General features: G+C 35.3%; 2 protein-coding genes across 5 annotated transcripts in view; both read right to left on the reverse strand.

Annotated features, from left to right (window-relative positions):
- Positions 1-2,743: 2,743 nt before the first annotated feature.
- LOC128672031 (uncharacterized) lies at positions 2,744-10,882 on the reverse strand. Its single transcript, XM_053748921.2, has 7 exons — positions 10,691-10,882; positions 5,834-10,368; positions 5,175-5,348; positions 4,887-4,979; positions 4,010-4,138; positions 3,313-3,435; positions 2,744-2,978 (listed from the first exon to the last, which is right to left on the reverse strand). Exons 2-7 carry the CDS (start codon positions 10,232-10,234, stop codon positions 2,757-2,759), a joined length of 5,142 nt encoding a protein of 1,713 aa, XP_053604896.1. The 5' UTR covers positions 10,235-10,368; positions 10,691-10,882; the 3' UTR covers positions 2,744-2,756.
- A 371-nt stretch (positions 10,883-11,253) lies between these two features.
- The window catches only part of LOC128672118 (axoneme-associated protein mst101(2)), a 135,781-nt gene continuing 123,613 nt past the window's right edge, over positions 11,254-23,421 (reverse strand). For 3 of the 4 annotated variants that reach the window (XM_053749042.2, XM_053749041.2, XM_053749044.1), the window contains 15 exons: positions 21,404-21,796; positions 20,698-21,219; positions 20,510-20,616; positions 19,967-20,099; positions 19,177-19,281; positions 18,509-18,678; positions 17,616-17,826; positions 16,325-16,534; positions 15,849-16,085; positions 15,418-15,603; positions 14,215-14,745; positions 13,478-13,663; positions 12,898-12,966; positions 12,265-12,343; positions 11,254-11,645 (listed from right to left, as the gene is read on the reverse strand). In XM_053749042.2, coding sequence (XP_053605017.1) covers positions 12,287-12,343; positions 12,898-12,966; positions 13,478-13,663; positions 14,215-14,745; positions 15,418-15,603; positions 15,849-16,085; positions 16,325-16,534; positions 17,616-17,826; positions 18,509-18,678; positions 19,177-19,281; positions 19,967-20,099; positions 20,510-20,616; positions 20,698-21,219; positions 21,404-21,796 — 3,117 coding nt within the window. In that variant the 3' untranslated portion in view covers positions 11,254-11,645; positions 12,265-12,286. The remainder of the gene's footprint in view (positions 11,646-12,264; positions 12,344-12,897; positions 12,967-13,477; positions 13,664-14,214; positions 14,746-15,417; positions 15,604-15,848; positions 16,086-16,324; positions 16,535-17,615; positions 17,827-18,508; positions 18,679-19,176; positions 19,282-19,966; positions 20,100-20,509; positions 20,617-20,697; positions 21,220-21,403; positions 21,797-23,421) is intronic. The other variant, XM_053749043.2, reaches the window with a different exon arrangement.

Genomic DNA, 23,421 nt, shown 5'->3' on the forward strand with positions numbered 1-23,421 from the left:
GTATTCTCCGCGTCCCTGATCCTGGCAGTGCACATTGCGGTGTTGGTGTTCGCGTTGAAAAAAGTAACTAATGCATCTTAAATCGTCCTTCCACGGTGTGGACTCACATTAGGGGCGTACAAGTAGTCAACAGCACACGAACTTACACTAATTCATTGCAAAGTCGCCGCTATTACCGAGCCATAGAAATTCGGTAACTTGATGTGCTGTTGACTGTACGGCCATCCGTACCTATTCTCGCACTATCGCGACACGAAATGAAAAAAACTAAATAGAACGTCTGAAAAACGTTTATTTTAAATAGACAGAAAACAACAATAGATACTTATTAGTAGAATTAGTTTCTTTATGCAAAAAGATCTCGAGTTCCAAGACTTAGTTCCTTTTTTAATATAGTTTTTCCATTTTTTTTTTCTTTTTTTTTCTAATATCTATAAATGTATCATTATTTTGTAGTAAGTACACAAATAGCCTAAATAACTTTCGCAGTAGACGGGCACGTGCCAAAATGTTATAAACACATACATAACAAAATCAGCTGAAAATTACGTACAAAATTAGAAAAGTGTATAACATGATATGTGTCAACATCATCTGGCCCTTCAAGCCACCTTTGTCATTCTTTAAATAGTTTGATAGATCTGACGTTTCTTCTGGGTTAACATACTGGCAGCTGCTTTCAACCTTAGGCCTTTTATTGCCAAATAGCTCATTCCTCAATTCTTTCAATTGGATTATTGTATAAGGTAGTACTGGATCAAGGCTTAGTTTTTGGTACTGAAAATAATTTAATTAAGAAATATTAGTTTACCGTTGTCGGATGCCATCGACACGTAACGAAAATTATTACCGACACAACGCAGAGTTTGGCATTATAATAGAACATATGTGTACTATATCAACGAGAGAAGATCCACGAAAAGAAAATTAATATTTTCATATTTATCCCTACACAAGTGCTGTAAGATATCGCTTGTTGCCACAGGCTCAGACAAACTTTATGGAACAATCATCATATCGAGTGTGTTATTGCTAACACTGGTGTCAGATTTTATTCAAGTCGCCTAAAGGCATCGGACATGACTTTTACGACTACTTACCGCCATCTAGTTGCAGGTAGTCACATACACACTAGGAAACTAAACTGTCAACCATCGTGAGAAAACCTGCACGTTTCCTCACGAAGCAAGTGGTGGTCTATGAAAACTACTACCTACTCGTATATTATGAGCCAGATTGGTATACAAACTCACGAGTAGGATACGAACCTGAGACCTTTCGATCCACAGGCGGGCGTCTTAATTATTACACCACCACCGCTTCAATAGCTATAAGTAGAACAATATAATCTCTAAGAATCTCCGTTTTTTCCTTCTGTGGTAAGAAACTCAAATTTTTCTGCAATTCACTTACCTGCAATTTTTCGGACTGATTTCCCTGGTCTTGGTACTGTTTTTGGAGTTTTCGACTAGAATTCGACAAGCGCTTCCTCTCTACGGAATGTTGTTGTCCAAAGTCTTGCATATCTGGACTTATGGAGCAAGACTTATGAGTCACGTTCACCCTACATTTCAAAGTCTTAAACGGTATTATAAACCTGCCCTTAGGTGGCAAAACTTTTCCTACAAAAACCTTTTTATTTTTAGCTGGATTTTTGCCAGGCGTGAACCTCACTTTTTCAACAAAATCCTTTTTATTTTTTGCTAGTTTTTTCACAGGTGTGGACATCGCAGGAACTCTTACATATTTGCGTTTGTTTTTGTTCATTTTTTTTTTCACGACTGTTCAAAAAGGAATGATAACATGGAATGGGTACTTAGATTCTTAAGAGATTACGTTGAAATGGTTACGAACACAATAAGTTTCAATTTTTGTATTTACTTATCTATTTAGGAGGTACGGAGAAATTTGTTATTGTCGTGTCTGTAATGTCATTTCAGAATCAGTGTATGATGGTACCTTTTTTCCTTTCCGTTCAGCCAAACAATGTTTTTTCAAATGTCAAGCTTGAGATAAACAAGTTTGGCATTGCATCATGGAATTAGTAGGTACTCCGGTAGGTATAGGTTGGTACTTTTATCTATGATAGGTACTTTGATCCCTCCGCTAGTCCAATGCTTTACCGTACAACGCTCTTTGTACATTATGTACTTTTATATATTATTAGAAAAAACATTTTAAGAAACAATTTCTGGCATGACAGGGACCAACACTGTTCAAATTAACTTATTTCGGCATTTCTTCTCGGCCTCCTGTAGTTGTTAATCCGATTGATCGGACTAATTTTGGGAATAATACCATTACCTCCAGTAGTATAATACCATTATTACCCGTTTGTTTTATACCCGGCTTGGTTCGGGAAAAAACATTTACACCTATGTACCTTTTTCAGAAATCACATTTGGTGAAAATCGTATGAGAATCCGTGCGTAGTTTCCTTAGTTTTTAAGTTTATAGCGAACAGACAAGACGCGGCAGAATAATTATCTTTACATAATAGATAAAAAATTTTTACATGGTGGTTTAATCCCAACTAAATGTTATAAATGTGAAAGTAAATTTGTTACCTCTTCATGCATTATCTACTGGATCGATAGTTATGAAATTTGGTACACGGGTAGAAAATAACCTACAATAACACATAGGGGAGCCCCGGGGCGCAGCTAATAAAGTGAATTATTAATCTGTTTTGATATTGCGATAGATTAAGCAAATAAAGATGATGATGAAATGAAACAACAAGCACTTTCCATGATTTAATTAGTTTCTTGTATAATAGCGGTTTCATTATTTTTAGTTTTCCTCAAGCGCGGACGGTAGATGATGGTGACAGTAGGCTTATGGCCTGAGCGCAGTGGAGCGTCCAGTATCGTGCGCATGGTCAATAGAACCTTCTCGCAGTTGGGCAGGCAGGTCACCACCGCCATGTACCTAGTAGAATCAATGATTTTCTGTACGGGTCGGCCATCTACCAGCAACTGAAAGTGATGTTCATATTAAACTTTATCGTCTGTCATATCAGGAGTTCGCTTAAAACCGTTTTTTTTAGATAGGGCTGTGATCTGATTTTACATCTGCCTGCGTGAAGACATCCTTCTTTTAAGTGCTGTTGTTGTCTGTTTATCCCCTTGTTACCTCGTACGATGTCCGCGTGAGGAATGCTCCTGTACTTGTAATGGATTAGATAGATCAAAGTATTCATTAGAAAAATTAAAGAAATATTCAGTGACGTCTCTCTCTTTCTATGGCAGAAAATACCTGTTCCCGTGGGAAGCCGCGGGCAAAACCTAGTTATTAATAAAAACTACCTACCTCATAACCCAGTACGCCATCCATTTGTTTAGGTCTGCCCCATTTCACCATAACTGTATGGTCCGACACCCTGCGACCGCTGAGTGAGCACACTTTCAAGTCTTCACAGCTGCATTTTGATCTCTGCAATTTTTATTTTTACAACTCAGCAAGTAAACAGACATGCGACCCACCTGATGGGAAGTGTTCATATGCTTTGCCAGCCCTGAATAAATCTTTTTAAACAAAGAATAAATTTTTTTGAAGAATCCTATGGTTGTAGTCTCTGGGGAAATCCATGGCAGGGCTAGGAACAACGCGGGAGAAAGTTCCTTTTAAAGCGCACTATCATCATCATCAACGAATTGAAGCGTTTTAAACTTTTGGTTCCAAGGTGTGAGGAGTGGAACATGTTATAACTAAAACGCCCCCGACTTCCAATCAAACCAAAATAGTATGCCCTCAATCGCGCAAATAATTTTGGCCCAAGCTTAATGTTTCTGCAATTCTTTTTTACCGTTCCAGTATTGCGAAAATAGTTTAACAAATTCTGACATCAACCTGTCAACCAATACTGAACCGTTTACAAACGTTGTCATTACAAGTTTCGAAGAGAAACTTATAAACAAAATGGTAAAAACATCGTACGTAAGAAAACCGATTGCTGTGCTGCTGAAGTTATTAGCGCGATTGGAAGGCAGCCCTACTTAAAACTTACGGTTAACTCGCAAACTCGACTGCAATGCGCCACGTTCACGTGTGGTTGCTGTCTGACTTCGGTCTTGCTCTTTAGTGCATTGTTCGGTGATTTTTCTTGGTCATTATTTATACAAATAATTTTGTTCATCTGAAAATTTTGTTATGGAAAATAAGAGTACTGTTTCTTTTTCACTGTTTTTTATACATTCTATTCAAGTCGCCTAAAGCCTTCTATAACTTTTAACGACAACTGGAAAGTAGTCTTGACTGCATGGAGCAATTCCTTTCTTCTCTTCTCTTTATCAAGAGTGCCAATATTCGAGATTTTTCAATTCGGGCAAATTTTTTATAATGTTTAAGAATCTCCACCAGTTTTATCCAAATAATACCTGTCAACTAAGGATGCCGAAAAGCTGCGGCACTCCGTGGCTCTGACGCTTTACAGTAAAGGCAGAAACCGGGCAAACGATAAGAATACAAATAAAACTAGTGTTAAAAACTCAGCTCGCCTATAGGCAACTGACATAACGACGACCACATTCGACTATTGTAGGAGCCCGTACTTGTAATCGTACTGAACGGACCAACGGACATATCAGCAGTGTGCAAGCTTTTTACGAAGTTCTTCCTTTACTGGTAGGCGGTGGTTGGTGATGAAATAAGTAGGGTAAAAGACTGTTCTGTCTGACTTTGGGTGACGAACTAGATGTAGGAGAGCTGGCGGTGGCGCCACACGTCTGCCTTCCGACCCGCGTATCGTCACAAAACTTTTGCTATAGAAACAGCAATAGGACATTTCTTTCTCTGTATTTGCTTCATGGCTGTGATGCCATAGACAAGTTCTACAAGCAGCAATAAATTATAAACTTTGAAATTGTTACTGCAATGTAACTTACCGTGATACCGCAGTTAGTGTCACTTTCTTTTTCCACTTGTGTAGTTTTATTTCGAGGCGAGGATGAAGCTGATTTAACGTTAATCACCTTAACCTGCAAAATTAAACAACCTATATTAATTAAGTTTATAGTGCTAATGCAGTACCTCCTAAAGAGATAATTTTTGTGATTCAAATTTTCTTGCCTAATGATGCCTGTATATGCCGTATAACGTTAATTTGTATAAGATAAGTGGTACCTAAGCATGCGCGGAACATTTAAGTTACAGTTATATAGTAATATACTTACATATGTTTTATCAATATATTTCTTTACAGATGTCTGAGCTGAAGTTGATTGAGTTTCTAATTTTGGCACTACTTCGAAAATTGGCGAAGTGAATGTGTCTCTGATGTGACTATTATTTAAATAATAGTTTTTCTTGCTGACTGACCAGTCTTTATATTCCATTATTATATTTTCCTGAAAAAAAAAAAACAATTTCAAAGTAACAATCCTACTTATTCTGCTGTAGGAGCTTGTTTGGTAAGGTTGGTAGCTCCAGTTCTACAAGTACACATAATATAGGTTAGTAAAAACTGATTGAGTGATTTCTCTGAGAGTCTTTAGTATCACAATTGGCATTTTGGCAATATACAAGAACTCCTTAATAAAATCAAATCAAATCAAATCATTTATTCAGAAATTAGGCCTTCACAGGCACATTTTCACGTCATAATCTAAATTAAATGATGTTTACCAAAGCTACAAACTACTAGCATTTCGGAACGACCACTGCTGAGAAGAAATGCCGAAAGAAACTCATTCAAACAGTGTTGGTCCCTATTATGCCAGAAGGGCTTACCATTTTTTAAATATAAATTTATGTATAATTTTTTATCAGTAATATAACATGTAAGTACATAATAAAGTAAAAAAAGGGTTAGTTCAAATATAAATACACTTACTTGTGATTTAAGAACGTCGAAAATGCTAGATACGCTAACAGATCTGTCGTATGTTTTAAAATCTCTCGAAAGCATTTCCTCGCATTTTTTTAATACATTCTCCTTGATCATCTGTGATAACTGGCTTGTCAAATTGTCTATTTTATTTTCTGTGCTATTTGCAAATTCGGTACAATTATCTAATGCCAGGTCCGGTGAAGTAATCTCATTTAGCCCGTTTAATTGATTAGTATTATTGTTTTCTTCATGCTTCGAAGTTTTACTCTGGATAATTACATTTTTTTGTATTGGTTGTATTATATTTTTATTTAGTTTTACTTGCACTAAAGTTTGAGCGTTTGCAATTACTCTTTCTTTTGTTAAAAATGAATATTCTGCGGGTTTTTGGTTTAATTCTGAAAATTCTTTTGATTCCGTAGTTCTTAAATAACCTAGATCGTTTTGTACTTTACCCACTTCATTTGACATTTCAATATTACTGTCGTTTGTTGATTTTAAGCCAGAAAGATCTGGTAGTTCATCAATTGGTACTTGATATTTGTATAAATTCGTTTTAGTGTGATTTTTATGATCATTTTCTTTATTATTTCCATTATCTGTATATTGAAATGTACCATGATCATTGATTGGTTTGTCAATTACAACAAATTCAAACTCAACCGTACCTAATTTGCTGCGAATATTTAACCCGTGTGATAGTTTTAGTTTTTCAGAAACACTTTGAAAATCTTTATTTGCTCTTTCATATTTTTCTAATAGTTTTATCAATTGTCCGGAAAAATCTTTAGCTTCCTTGAGAGTCTTGTGAACTCGTTCATAATCAATTTGTTCATTTGATAAATTCAATTTATCATTACTTGAAATATTCCAGTTTAAATCTTTCGTATTATTTTCAAACATGGATATTTGTTCATTCTCGAATTTATTTTCGTACAGACTTTTATGTAAACTTGATAATGGTCTAATTTTTTGTCCATTATCACAAACTTCATCAGATTCAGAACTTTGTGTCGGATATATTGCTTGTGATCTATTCAGATTATCGTGTACTATCTTAAAAGGGTGCAAATTGAAGTCTTCGTTATTTGTGAATATATCTTTCAAACATGAATGTGATGTGGTTTTAGAACAATTTGATTTATAATTTGACAGGGGAACTTGTGATATATCTATTTCATGTTCTCCTTTAATTTTGGTTGTACCAAACAAGGAATATACAGAATCTCTGTCATACCTATGATGTTTATTCGTTATCTTATCTACATCTGTCTGAAACTGTTCATTACATTTGACTACATCGTCTTTATCAGTGAAATTAAAGTTATTTAAAATTTTGTTATATTGCTTAATTTTTTTAGAAATATCGTCATGGGTATTTTTGTGGCACATATAAGTGCCCCTCGCAGGACATTGGTTATTATCTGTATTTCGCAAATTACAAAATGTTTTAGTCAACAAAAATGTGTCCGAGTTCTTATTCTGATACTGTTCAACATGTAAATTGTTATAACCATAATGTAGAGTGTCATAATTATTGTTCTTCATAAGGCAATTCTTATCTAAAGTAGCACTCATGCAAACATGGTGGCCTTGGCCATGTTTATTACCGGGAATACGTAGACTCTTATTAGTTTCAAAGCCGAAATCATCACATTCTTGAGATCCACTACTGTAGCTTTTCTTGTAATATATTTTACCCATAGGTTTAACAATATTGCCTAATTTCATATTCGTAGACGACTTAGCCATAGTTTGACAATTAATGCAATCACATTCAGTACAAGTGCATTCTGCATCTTGATATCCTATATCACACTCTGTTATATTATGAGAACAAATATCGCATTCGCAAGATTTACAAACACAGTTATTTGTCTTAATAGGTTGCGCGTGCAATTCTAATTGAGGTTTTAAAATAGTTTCTATTGACAGTTTGTCATCTTCGTTTTTGCAAGCAAAACACTCGCAATTTTCACAACTACACGCTTCTTTTAGAGTTCCCAATGGAGCAAAATTTGATGAAACTGAAGCGTACATTGCTATTGTATCGAACATATCTCTTTTCTTCATGTTTCTTTGATGACAAACTGAGGCGTGACGTATATCAAATTCATGCGAGTCTTTATCAACTGGTTTGAATATGGCTTTACTTGGCATTTCACAACGACAGTCTTCTGTACCACCCGCCCCTCTACAACGTTGATCCAAACACTGATCGCAACCACAATTTCTTATCATACCCGTCGACATCTCACGTGTTACATGCGTTGATAATGAAAAAAAATTTCGTTCACATTCAGAGCAACGACATGGAGTACAAGAACAATTGTTCGCTTGGCGATTTTCTAAAGCCCTAGCTGCAATAAAAGTTCTTGTCGGTACACATTTAATACAATCACAAGGTGTACATTCGCAATATTGGCTCTGCATTTTTCTTGTACTAAAGCATACTTCTGCGGGGCAATTATTGATGGTGCAGCTTAGTTTAGATTCATCGTGTAATTCAGCAAAAAGCTCGGCGTTTTTATATGACTTACAATCATCACAATTGCATGGTTTACAATTGCATTCATCTAACTTAAAAGATTTACCCGCAATGCATTCACAAATTTTACAACTACAAGCCTTATATACGTCTTTGATACGTTTAATTATTTCTTCTGATAAATTATTTTTTAATTTAGTTTTCGTGATGACATTATCCTGACGTACATTATTAAAAGATTCCTGAAAATCTTCGTAAGGTACATTCATAATTTGTGCACTTAACTTTGCAGCACTTGGGTTTAAGTCTTTATTTCTGTAATTTACTGTCGCATTATGAACATTTATAATTCGTGATTCACGTGCTAAATTAGCTTGATTAAAGTTGTCATGATTTTTGCAAGTACATAATATAAAAGAATTTCTACAAGTACTTGGTGCTTTATCCTTAGGAAATCTTGTATAACAACCATTATTTAATTCTTTGGACTTTGATCTGGTACCTTTCTCATTGTTTGTTTTATGACACCTTTTTTTTCCTGCACCATCTGTCACACCATATATTTCAAAGTTACTAAACTTTGAGTTTGTAGGTGACGCCTTACTATAAGTTTCATTCTTTCTTGCACAATTAGCAGTATACTTTTGTTTTACCTCAGCAGTTACTTGAGGCACTTTAGGTGCATTATTTGTAGTATCTATTTTATTTGTTTTGATATCTCTACTACAATGCTTGCAAAATGATCTTGTGCTAAGTTTTTCTTTTTTAGATTCATTATCAATGGTATCTGATGGTTTTAATTTTCTAGTATCAGTTTTTTCAATTTGTTTCGGTTTATTGTGATATTGTCCGCACATTTTGCAATCAGATTGTTTATTTATTTCTGTCAATATATTATTTGTCCCGTAAGTCTCTCCTTTACAATGAAAATCTTGTTTGTGAGAAGTTTTTGTATCAACCAATTTTTTTTTTGGTATCGTATTATTTTTTAAGGCACAAGTACTGCACTTGATTTGGATATCACTAGGGCACGTTGGTTTATTTTCTGGCAATGTAATGTTGAACTCAGCTGCGCTATTGATAAAATTATTAAATCTTAAAGCTTCTCCAACTAATTCTTTATTAAATATGTCGACATCATTGTTTAATTTATAAATATTTCTTAAACACATATCACACACAGATCTTTTTGTGTCTAAATTTGTAGACTTATTACTAGCCAAATCGTTCATGATATGTTGTCTGCAAGTTTCCCACTCAGATATAAGTTTATCTATTCTATCTGGTGGTACAGGCTGATTATCCACCTGGTTATTTTTTTTTAAACCAAATCCATGTGCAGTATTTCGTTCATTGTACTCAGATTCCTTTTCGTTCAAATCAGGTACATTGTCACTTTTACCAGTATCGTTGTTATTACTTCCCTCGCCAGTAAGATATATTACATGTCCTATTTTTGTCGGTTTGTATTTCCGGGCAATCACATCACCGATATCTTGTATATTTTTTTCCCAAATTTCACGTACCGAATTGGTCGCATTCTCTTTTGACCCGGTACTCTGAATATTTCTTTTGCAAATTTTACATGCTGTATTTTTTTTATTCGTTTTAGGTAGGGAATCACACTTATTTAAATTTTCTTTATTCTTAAGCTCACTTTCTTTTCTGCAAATTTCACACGATCTTTTATTTGTTGAATTTGTCGTATCCGTGTTACTACGACTATTTTTAATAGTTATATTAGTAAAATAAATGCAAGTTTTTGAGAATTGCTCTTCATCATCTGTATTATTCGTCGGTTGTTTTGTTAAATAACAACGCAATGTTTCACATCCATTACAAGAGCATAACGATATAAGTTCTGCTTTATCGGATGCTTTTTCATTTGTTTTCTTTGAAGATGTTTCGGGGTCCATGATTCAAATACAATATCAAATTAGTTATCACTTTCGTAATTACATTTATGTTTTTTGGGTCCTGTTGTAGAATTTGAAGCAGTAGGGTAAACAGATATCAAGCTATGGCAGCATAAATTAGATGACTTTACGACCTGTGGATAAAATAGCGAATAAGTATATCGTTTTCTTATGGCTTAATGGTCATCATGACAAACTGCTATACTGGAGATCTCCAGTTCGATCCTCCTGACTTGGATATTTCAGCCTGACCTGGTTCTTAGATGAATATGTATATGGGATAATTATGTAAGACCCAGGTCAGACTGAAATTATAAAAATATACAACCGATTAAGTATTCTATAGCAGTATCGAATTTACTTTGGAGCTAATTTAATCTGTGTGTCGCTATACATATATATTTTTAAAGTAGATTCGCTCCACACTATTCTCCAAATTTTGGTCTATCGACTTACCTAAAATTAATGCAGATGATGAGACTAGTGCTCACCGAACTCACAGTATTCTTTTTACATTTTTACGAAGTTTTCTTTCTTTATCTAATTTGATTTATTTCGAATTTTATATCGTGCTGACATTGACAGAAGTCAAATTCTTCTTTTTTATAACACCTATCCCAATAATGCTACCTTCATACTGTAAATACCTGCCTTATCATTTGACAGATAGCTTTTAATTAATTCTACATATTCACCATGGAATTAGTAGGTATTCCGGTACCTATTTCCATGATATATATAAAGAAAACGACAGATCGTTATTATTTCTGTGAAGAAAATTCTTGAAGAATGTTTTCACAATAGAATACCCAGCGAACAATTCGTGAATTCAAATTCAATTCGTTCAAACTTTTGTTAAAAAACATTACTTTAATACAGTAAAACTATTAAGTACAACTATTTTCTACTAATATTTCTATATTCTGGATATCTACTGTCTAATTTTATACCATTTCTACTGTTCTATATTACTGATAATTCAGGATATATAAAAGTAAGGTTTTAAATTAAACAACAAGTTAAATCAATAATTCTTTTAATCAATGAAATTCATTTTCGTCGTAAATAAAATATTTTAATACATTTCAATAAGAAAGTCAAATTTCGTTGGTGAGTGATGTTAGCAAATTACATCTGTCAAAACGGAAAAATTAAATTTTATATATTTACAAAAAAAAAACAATATACAAACACTATTGGCACGGTTATGACGAGAAAACTAGTGAAGGGAAACGTTGAACACTTCGATTCGTTATCGATAAACTTAATTTCGAGAAAAAAATAAGATTGTTCGATATGTGTCGCTTATGATTAATATAAGAGTATTATTATGATACAAAATTATTTACATTCGTAAAATTATTGGATAAACTAATGAAGGCACCAGAGTGAGGTCGGTGGAGGTATACACCTGGAACAAAATAATTGTATTAAAAAATAATAATTTATGAACCTATCTATGCCGATTAAAATTGGCTTTCTTTCAAATTATATCAATCATTTGATAATGACAGACTAGAATATTTAATTCATAATCCTATCTTAATGTTAACTATAATATAAATATAAAGTGAGCTTATAAATATAAAGTGAGCTTATAAATATAAAGTGAGCGAAAGTGAGTTTGTTTTTTTTTTTTACTTCCCGGAAAAATAAATGCTAATGCTCCCGTGGGATAATTACAAACAATAATCGCACAGTCGGAGCCGCGGGCAAAAGCTTGTGTTATAATCTTTACATTGTTCTCAAAAATCAAAATTTTCGAAGTTTATCTTGGATGTTTATCTATATATGTATATGTTATAAAAATATAGTATCGTTGAGTTAGTATCCCATAACACAAGTCTCGAACTTACTTTGGGGCTAGCTCAATCTGTGTGATGTGTCCTAATATATTTATTTATTTATTTATTTACTTTTCGTTTTGCAAATAGTTCACGATGGTAGACAACATTGGACTTTTGTAAGATCCATCAAACTCTTCGCAGTTTTTGAGATTTTAATTTCTTTATACATTTATAAATACTTACATAATTTGCACAAATGACGGCTTCAGACGTCCGTGCTCCAAACTATCGCATTTGTACCCAACGCACAAGATGGACAATTCTGTAAATTAATCAAAAAATCATTTGTTACTTTGCATGTAATAAGAATACAGCATTTGAATGTAGAAATTCAAAAAGATATGTAATTTTGTATATCAGGTAGACATTCGCGTTTCATTATTAACTTTAAATAATGTACACGGATCCGAAACATTCGAAATATAGATAGATAGATAAAACATTTATTTGTAAAACAACAACACTATACACAACCAGACTAAAAACACAAAATAAAACACAGTATTCACATAGCACAATTGACCAAGTGTACTGTGTTGCAGCAATACGAGTACAAAAAGGCCCATCTCAGTACACATATCACCCAGAGGGGCGATACACTGGTTTTCAGATGAGACCTGAATCAGTGTGCGAACGGTGTGTGTGTATATTAACAGTGAAGAAGGAGATATATAACTTATAATATATATAACGATTGATGTAAACAGTACGTGCACGTTTAATAGTGTACATTATTTATATTTAATAACGTATGTTTCGTTTACTTCCGACAAGTTAGTTATAAAATTAAAACAACAATAAATTAAGTCAACTTACAACAATACTTTCAATGGCATTTGCTAACTGTTCCTCCATAATCTTAACGTCACCATGATCCAAGACTTCCTGTAAACAAAGGTGATGACGATTATGATGAGCTTAATATAATCTGATACTTTAAAGTGAACGGAGCCGCCACCACAAACGAATGCACGAATTAAACTTAAAGTTTGATAAAAAATATTTATAATTTGTCTATCGCTCCAAACGCTACATTGACGTTAGGAGCTCAATAAATGGCTGTAACTTTTGGAAAATAAAGTTCATACAGTTAGATGGGTCGACCATATAAGGCAAATTGCTAGTAAAGACTGGACATGGCCCATAAAGTTGGTGTGGAGGAGGCCTATACCAACAACCCAGCAGTGGCTCACAGAGCAGATGATGATAATGACATTATCACGTCTTTCATCTTTGTGACAACCCTGACTGCATTGTACACGCGGGCTGCTGTTTCGCCTTTAATATTGAAGACCGAATTGAATCTGCTGAATCGCATTAACCCTATCTCATTAAGTCCTATCTAGACGCACACTAGCATCACCAACCTATTTTGTTTTTGTGAATGAATACAAACCTCCTGGCACAGCTTGACGCTGTCGGCGAGGTCGGGCAGCGCGGCGCACAGGCGCGCGGCCGCGCACGCGCAGCTCACGGACGCGAGCCGCGACGCGCCGTGCAGCACGCCCGCGTTGCCGCTCAGGCCGAAATCGCTGCGATTGGTGCCGTTGTACGACATTGACGAGACGGCGCGTTGCCATTCCTAAAAGTTCCATCACGTGCTAATAATCTAATTTTTTACTTTAAAATATAGTCTAAAACAATATTTAGGAGTAGTTGGTTGTAAAATGACAGACGAGTCATCCAAATTTTAGGATTATTTTTCACACGGAACCTAAGTTCGAGGCGTTAAAGCCTTGAACAAGCCAAGATCAAGCGGAAACGAGAGAGATATCTAAAGAAATATTTAACAATAACAATAATTTATAGTTCAAATCAACATAAAATTCATATCTATGTACCTAATGGATTTGCCAAGATGTTTATACAGATAACGGAATATGACTATACGAAGATTGAGTTTTTATCAAAAATCAGAATTCACTAAAAGATACATGATATGTTAAAATCGTTTCTTGACAAAATCCTTAAAGTTTTGTAAATAATATTTGAATTTAGGTAGTCAACCACAACCGCTGTTGAATTAATTAGTACAGTCAAAAACATCTCAAGTTCTAAGCAGTTATCATTGTTTAGTCACACGATTATATATATTAATAAGAGATTTAGTAGTAAAAGAGCGGCATACCATACCTCTGTATCAGTCTTAGCATCCGCGTCCCCTATGGACCTAACGAGCTCCTTAGATATCGCCATCAAGAGGTAATTCGTGATTTTCGCTTTGGTTTCTGCATTCACTTCCCGTCCTTTCGTAGGACTAATCTCTTTACACAATCTCGTCAGATCATCATCTGCTGTGTTGTGGATCCTTTGGAACAAATCCTCAATAAGTTGACTGACTAATTGACTCCTCATTGACGGACAAGAACATCGAGATTCTGACGTTATGTAACTCATGCTATGATGCATTCTTCCATATTCTGCCTTCTTTGGGACAGCAGTGTATATCGAATACCCTTCATCAACGTATTCCGTTCTTTCTGGCTTCAATTCTATGCGAGACGCGTGATATGTCTGCCTCAACGTTTCGCTTCTCAACTCTTCCAATTCCTCTGTCTTTATAGACAATTCGTGGCTTATAGTTTTGATTTTCTCGTCGCATTTCCTCTTGCATTGGGTTAATGCTTTTTGGGTGAGAGCTAGCTGCTTTTCCAGTGATTCGACCTGAGAAAACATGTCTCCTTGAAAAATCTTCTGAGTCACTTCATGCATATGTACACTTCACATGGCATTTCTCCGGGCATGCGTGAATCGAGCGATGTAATAGATACCGGTGAAACGTGTGGGACAAGCAAAACATGCGAAACGCTTAACGAATAAGCAAATAAAGTAGCGAAACGTAACGTATAAATCTAACAACAAACAAACCAAAGCAGCTACTATCTACATTTCACTATTTCAGGCGTTTTCAAACCAGTCATGCAGTATTGTCGTTAACGTACATATGTATACTATTCAACCGTTACCAGTGGAACATCACATAGAAACTACAAAATACAATAAAAGAAATCTAATGTGAAAACATTCGCTATGTGAAGCCAAATATTCCAAAGGAAAAATAAATATTATATCCCTTTATTAGAACACTTACACCTTGGTAAATAAAATTGAAATCCCAACGAAATAAATTATGTAAATAAAGTTTATACAATATATAGAATCTGACACATTTTAAGCCAAAATGTTTCTCATTGCTAATTTTTTTTAATATCACCTACCTACATATTCTTTTTCATAATTTATTTCAGTCGAGACGAAACCTTTACCAGTTTTCGCAATGTATGTTTTGGAACTCATTAGCTTCACCAAAACCCATAAAAATATAAAAATACTTACCTCTTCCTTCAACTCGCTGTTAGTAACCTCTAACTCTTGGTTGTTCTTGCTGCAACGAGCCAGTTCTTTTCTGATAGCCTCCAGGTCTCCAAGGAACTCTAATTCATTCTTTTTCGACGTTTCCTTGTGGCATTTGAAGTCATCGTCCAGTTTTTTATTGATCTTACGCAGCTGTTCAACTTCTTTCTGCAAATGATAGTAAAAATTATTAACGAGAAAAAAATAGTTCTCTAAGTTTACACAAGTTTGGTATGGAGGGCTGATATTATATTCCACTTCCACCGAGGGGTATTTAGCTTGATTTAATTATACATACTGTGTAACTAAAATAACACAATGGTATCTACTTTTGTTATAGATAATTACAAATCTCAATTAAACCTTATTTAAGTTTTAGGAGCTCAATTAAACTTATTGTTGTACTATCTTACCTTAAATTTACTATCTACTGTGTGAAAGGTAGCTTCAGCTTTCTTAGCATCGGCATCCGCCTTCGAAAACATGGCTGCTAAGTTGCTGTTCTGTTCTTTGAGCGCTTTGGTGTCTCGTTGGGCCTTCTCTAGCGATATCCTTAATCCCGATTCTGATTCTTCTAATTCTTTGAGCTTCTTCCTCATTGGCTCTAAACATTGCTTCCATTTATCGCGTTCACACTCTAACTTTTTACACTGAAAATCAAAATTAAGGTGTTTTAATTACAAGGCGTGGTTTTTGTATATACGTAAGAGTTCACGTTTTGCATCATTAATAGATTTGTGATGATTGCGTATATCTGTGACTGAACTAAGTTAAGAACCCGTCTTTTTCACTAACACATAGTTGACTATTTGTATGTCTTCATCGATCTCTTGGTCGGTATACTTTGCATTTGCAGTATATTTCAATAGAAATAAATCTCTTTTCGCACCTGTCCTTTCAGCTGCGTCTCCACCGCTTGTGATTCCTGGATCTTCTTCTTATATCCTCCTTCCATCTCCGCCCACATGTCATCAGCTTGCGTCAACATCTCCAGATATGCTGTCTCTCTTCTCTCTAGTTCTGCGACTCTGCTCTTTAACTCCTGTTCGTTCATTAGCAACGCGTGGATCTTGCTGCCTATTGCCGGATCTACTGGTTGCTGTAATTAGATAAATTATATTTTTTAAATATTGCCTAATGTTTTACTGAAGTGTGAATCTATGGGATCATCTATGTCAAACAATAAGTTATTTGATAGTTGCAGATTCAAATCCTATCTATGAATATTGAATTTATAAATGGCAAACCGCTCCATTATAGTTTTGTTTCACACAGGTTTCACATTACAATCACAATCACAAATATATCTAAATATGAATGTATACCTAACCGGTAATTTCGCGAATAAGATTACAATAAATTATCCGAAGAATTATCTTAAATCGATTATTCGCATAATGCACAGTTTAATAGCTCACTGTGAAACTTGTCTCACCATTTCATCAGAGGTATGGTCATGGTTAAGATTTTAACGCGGTTACGTACAAGCGCAATCTTCATACGGCCTACTTGTGATGTGTACCATTCAAGATCTCTGAGAGCTAAGTGTACTATCTCGATCGTAAACGTACCATTATTGCACATTTCTAAAATTAAATTTTGTATTTTTTCAGTTATTTAATTTTTACGTTCCAATAGAAAATCTTACCTGCCAGTTTATAACACACTAACTGGGACCCGAGGCTTTGTTCCCGTGGCAATTTCAGGATAAAAAGTACTCTATGTGTTATCCCAGGTTATATTGTATGAATATGTCTAGCTTAATAACTTAAGTTTTTTCTACAGTATTTACAGTTGATACGCACAGTAATGCAAAATTTATGATTTATGATTTAATTCGTAAGTCGTCTTGTACGAAATCCACAGATGGATATGGATTGGCATTATGTGTGAGAACTATAAATATAAATAAATAAATATATTAAAACAAATCACACAGACTGAGCTAGCCCTAAAGTAAGTTCGAGACTTGTGTTATGTGATACTAGCTCAACGATCAGCATATATATAAATAAACATCCAAGACCCGGACCAATCAGAAAAAGATTATTTTCCATCATGACCCGACCGGGGATCGAATCCGGGACCTCTCGGTTCAATTCTCGGGCAATTTCTATATTGCCCACGAGGTGGCGTACTTTGTGGCTTGTCTTTCGTCGATCGAGCTATGATTAATTTACCTGTTCTTCCTCTTTGCCTGCATGAATCTTCTTTTCCAACTCCACAATCTTCTCCTCTAGCTTAATCGTCTTCGCTTCAGCGCCGCAACTTGTAGCCACCAATTGTCTTTTGACCGTCTCCAACTCTTCTTCCAGCTCTTTCACTCTCTTCTCTAGAGTTTTCGTCAGCTTGGATGCATCCATTTCTACTTTCTTCTTTTCTTTTAGTAATCTGAAAGGGACAGAAGTGTTTTTATATTAGATTTCTTTTGCTGTTTCGAAAGCAACGTTATATGGATTATGGATTTGCAGAAACGATAAAAATTTTACTTATTACCGTGTGTCGAAATATTCAAAATGCGAAAGTTCCAAAATAGTATGACCATATTAATGAAATTTAAATTGATTTATTGTTTTCAGTTCAAACCTATCATAAACTGGTTTATACATATAAATATGTGTATAAAACAAATCAACTGTCATTGGAATTTATTTTATGTAAACGAAATATAATTTTAACTAGCATTGTCCGAAAATCGATTGTACTAATTCACGAATACGTTTCCAGGTCGCGTGATTAAATACCCATTTTGGGCTTGCTTGGCGGTACATTATTAATGAGGTTTGACCTACTGAAGTGAATTAATAGAAGGGCTGAAGCCTGATCGAAGTCCATTTCCTTTCCGTTATAGGCTTTATATCGGTCTTTTAAAAATTGACAACAAGCTAGGAACAGATACAGTACCGTTATTTTTTTGCAGAAAAGAAAAACGAATTTACCCAAACAGAATAGCTTAAATTACTCACATTTTCATCCCTTAGTCGCCTCGTACGAAATCCAGGAAAGAACATAGAGTGGTCCTATTGGACGAGACACACGCCACATGGTAGAAGATGTGCAAATAAAAACTCACTTTGTAATCTGTGCCTGCATCTGGCGCGAAGTCTCCGGCGGTTCGCTATTGATGTCATTCCACGCCACCAGCGCGCTGCATGTGGTCTTCCTGCTCGACTCCTCACGCACTTGCGATATGAACGCCTTCGTCTCTTGACTGTATGGTGCCATGCGATTTATTAACGCCCGCTGAAAATATTTCAGTTTGATGAGTTTATTCATTAGTCTGTCGTGTCCCATGACTCCCCTTCACCTTGCCTGTCTACACTAATATCAATAAACTGGAATTTATTTGTAAGCACTTATTATCTGGAGAACTACTGGGCGGATTTGATTTTTTTTTTTAGTATGATAGCCACACTCAAGTAAGCATTTACATTGCCATACTATTAAGAATTGTGAAGTTCCTATTCATAAAACACACAATCTTCAAATACACAGTTCATTTGAGTGGTTTCTGCTAATTCTGGACCGCTGTCATTAAAATTACACATGCTGTCAGAGGTTTCATTCCTACTTTTACTATTAATTTTTGTTTTCTAACCTGTTTGTTCCATATTTCAATAACAAAAAATATATAGATAAGTATCAAAGAAGATAGTATTCCTGTAAAGATAATATATCCTCTCAAACAATATATCACAAACAAACAAGTTACCTCAATAAAAGATCGAATACTATCCTCACCTGGCCGCCGAATGACAGGTTCGCCCCAATAGCCTGACACACATTCCATGCTATCAAAGCAGGGACCGCCTTCTCAAGCTTGCTCAGCCTATTCTTCAGCTCACTCTGCAAATAAATAGGTCACATTAACTTGGAATCTCGAACTATGGAATCTATTTCGAATTTCCTATCCGCTCTGGTGGACACCCCAGGAGAGTTTCAATGTGAACTCCTGGCCTGAATGCGATTCTCAACATAGGCATTTATCCACATTATTTATATTTATCGATGCCTTCTTCAGATATATTATAGAAGGAAAGATGGAAGGCAGGAAGCCCAAGAGATAGTTACACCAGGCATATAAATGAAAAAGTGGGTGCCGTGTCGTATCAAGAAATGAAGGAGTTGGCTTTGGAGAAAGAACAATGGAAGGAACTCCACCGACAAGAATCTCGCTCTTAAATTAAATGATGAATTATATTTACTTGTTTTTATAAATATCGATGTATCTGGAGTTTTAAGTGTGTTCCATTTTTGTTTATGTCCATCGGACCCAAAGTTTAGCGTGCGATGGTATGTTTTATATTTGTGTATTACTGTTGTTTGCCATCACGTGTTTTTCCCACGGGAACAATTCTTTTTCCCAGGACGAATGAAAAGTATCCTGTGCTATGTCCTTCTCCCTTCATTACTACGAGTACATGTATGCAAAATTCGGTTGAGTAGATTAAGCGTTGAAGAGATAACAAACAAATTCATTTTGTCATTTGTAATATTGGAATTAGGTTAGTCGGTGTCTATAGTAACTTACCTCTCTTGACTTCAAAGAGCACTCTCTCTTCGTCAGCTCAGCCAAAAGCCTTTCGGCCTGAGCCCGCGAACACTCCCTCTGCTCAGTCATGTCTCTTAGTTGAGCAGAGCAGAGCTCATAGTCCATCTCAAGCCTAAAAAAATAAATTTTCTAGAGAAAAAAGAAATCATTTGTGCCTATAAAATACAAAAAAAAGCAAACTAAAAGTAATAAAATGTATTTCTTTTCAGATATTTGAATCCTTTCCTTTATCACAGATTGAATCAGTCTGTACTCGAAGCATAGTAATTGCAACGCGGTGATAATAAACATGCTTATTACTAAAACCGAAACATGAGCAAATATATTATTTTGATCGATTTAATGCCTAAAATTGTATAAAAAATACTATATCTAAAATTTTTGTACGCAATACCAATTTTAATCTCATTAATTGCGCACACAAAAATGCATTTTCAAAGGTCTCTCGAAACATTCTACTAATTAGTTCATAACTAATATACTTTATAAATAAAACGAACCAAGGTTATATAAAATACTCACTGCTGCCAATGTAAACGCGTGTCATTTTCGATTTCTTCAAGCTCACAACATTCCTCTTCTAGCCTCTCATATTTATCTTGTAGTAATGACAACTGCGATTCGAGATCCTGTTAAAAATCATTAATATATTTAGTAATAACTTTTTTTTTGAAGACTTAAAACAGTCATGATTTTTCAATAAACTTTACCTGTATCCTATTTTCGAGCAAAAATTCCTTTTGCAATCTCTCTGCTAATTTGGATTCCTTTACGTCTTGTGCCGCCTCATAAATAGAGATCTTCCCCTCCAAAAACTTTAGCCTCCTCTCATAATACTGCTTATGTTTTTTCCCTAGCTTCACACACCTGCACTCCAGGCCATCACCTTCTTCCTTAGTACTTAAAGTCCTATTTCTAACGCCTTGCCTTTCAAGTTTCTCCCTAATACTATTCAGTCGTTGTATTTCAGTGTTGAGTTCACCGGTACATTCAAAACTGTCGTTGACATCTGTCTGTGTGCTCCTCGATTCGGTTTCAGCTTCTTCGAAGATTCCACTTTCCTGTAGTATGTTACTTGGTTTCCTTTCTTCGCTACAAAGACTCTCAAGCGACTCGCATTTGTACCCTTTCTGTTGGTATGGTGTGACTGTTGCGACTGCTTTCTGAGTTTTGTGCGATGGAATGTCTGTTTCAGATTTTAGTTTTAGATCACATATTCTTTTCGGTTTTGCCTGTAATAACGATTAATTTAGAATTATTTTGCTTATTTTACATTGTTTTCGTGCTATGTCATAATTTAAATGTCAGTGACAAAAACTTAAGCAAGAAGATTGTCAGAAAAAGAATAAAATATCATCAAGAAGGCTTCATATTTTCATATCTAAATCTCTTACCTATTTTTATTAAGTTACAAACCTGATAACACTCATCTTCGCTAACGGAACTGCTCAGCGCTTGATAATTATACAAGAGCATCAGCACCTGTTCCAAACACGTCCTATCTTCAACCGATGCTGCATTCAAGATCATTTGTTCCAGATGATCCTTCACCGGGTTGCTCTTCAACGAATCACTAGATTCTGAGTTCCTATCGAGTATATCAGCTAGGACTTGTGCCTTCGCGAAGTCTTCTTTGAAATCGTCATGTGGTGTGCCGAGATGTCGCCGGGTATTGCAAGGACTACTTGGCGTGTGGGGAGACTTGTATCCTGAGTCCATTCGCTTCAGCTCAGGGGATGCGGAGTCCTTGATTCGCGACCCTGGGGACACGCAGCCTGAGTCCGAGTCGGTCAGGTTGTCTCTGGGGCCCTGGAAAAATGTTCACAATTAGAATTGTTTTGATTTTCACTAATATTCTGCCAAATTACTGGCCATTTATTGGGAAAGTTGTATCGTATGGCCAAGGAGAAAATTGTCGTTGCCTTTGGAAATAACAGTACCAATTTTAGACGGTAATATTTACGTAGTCGTGATTATAACCAAATTTTCATCAATTAATAAACTCGTAATCGTGAATTACTTCTTACATTGGCCTCTATTTAGCACAATTTCAGTAAACACGGAACTTACTTAAACTACAAAAAAAGCGGATATACTATTGGGCTAATCAAGGAAATTACAATATGATGAACTTTCCACGGTTTACGTACAAAAAATAAGATTTGTGGTAAAAAAAATTAACGTAACGTAACCTAAAATTTTTTGATCAGGCGATTCGATATTTTGCGATGCGATGTCATGCAAAATGTCGAAACACCATGAAAACACCCATTGATTTCGCTAAACCTTTCACAACTATCGACCAAACATTACATACAGCGCCCTTGTGACGATTAATTGAATTACTACAAACACTTGTTCTACTAAAAGGTAATTATTAAATCTTTGACCTTCGCCGTGCTAGTGAAACTGTTTACTACATAATATACTTTCAAGTTTAATTTTCGGCTGTGATGATCAGACGCCCAGGGGATTAAATTTTAAGGTTCGGCTATGAATTTGCGATCAGCCACCTGAGTACTCTCTTTCGGAATGTGGTTGTTGATAATCACCTCAATCAAGGCTTCATATCCCTCAGTCGCTTCTTGTAATATCCACGGAAATCAAGATCGTTCTTCCCTTAGGGAGTAGTCTGGAAGGGAGAAGTTATGACTCTGAAGTTAGTGACAGGTTAGCCTATGTGAAGAATCTGCAATTTCCAGCCCCTTCCCTTGATTGACTTTTACTATGCGTGCGGGAGAAGAAACAGCTGACACGTGCTGTATTTCCTTTGTCCATAAACCAGAATAGCACCCAACCACTTGTTTCATTGAACAAAAATGTTTCGACCTTGCTGTGTAAACGAAGCTGTTTATTGAATGACAATTTTACGGCATTTACTTCATTACAGAGGAAACTACGACCATTGTCATAGAAAAGGTTATTACCTTTTCTATGACAATGGTCGTAGTTTCCTATTACTACCTATTATCTGTACTATTGTACAGTCTACTGCATGTTTAGTTACCCTGCATGGACCTCAATGCGATTACGATAGAGGCGAATTTGCTATGAAACATTGTGTCGAGCTGGTAACATACTAGAAATATTTCGCTATTGTTCTTTGTAAATGGATACGGATGTACAATTGTGATTGGATATCAAGCTTGTTAAGATTGTTCTATACTAGCTGTTGCCCTAGGCTCCGCCTGCAAAAGTAGCCTATAACACTACCCAGCTCTTCAACTATCCCCACATCAGAAATCACATTTTGACGAGAAAGTAAGACAAACTAACAATTGAACAAAAAAACACGTATATAGTATACATTTACAATATTAGTGTTATAAATTTAACGTGCCTGTGTTTCTGTATGTTTGTCCGTGACATCGTAGCAGCCAAACGACTGAACCGATTTGGATCAAATTTTATTTATTTGAAATAAAATTTCATGG

The sequence above is a fragment of the Plodia interpunctella genome, chromosome 8 (genome assembly GCF_027563975.2).
Source record: "Plodia interpunctella isolate USDA-ARS_2022_Savannah chromosome 8, ilPloInte3.2, whole genome shotgun sequence".
Lineage (NCBI taxonomy): Eukaryota > Metazoa > Arthropoda > Insecta > Lepidoptera > Pyralidae > Plodia > Plodia interpunctella.

What these genes read in the sequence shown, in the direction of transcription:
- LOC128672031 (XM_053748921.2), bottom strand. Translation starts at nt 10,234, where the DNA reads ATGGACCCCGAAACATCTTCAAAGAAAACAAATGAAAAAGCATCCGAT. An exon ending in TCGACGTTCTTAAATCACAA is followed by an intron (nt 5,349 to 5,833) that starts GTAAGTGTATTT and finishes TTTTTTTTTCAG; the next exon opens with GAAAATATAATAATGGAATA. An exon ending in ACACTAACTGCGGTATCACG is followed by an intron (nt 4,139 to 4,886) that starts GTAAGTTACATT and finishes CAAAATTTTCAG; the next exon opens with ATGAACAAAATTATTTGTAT.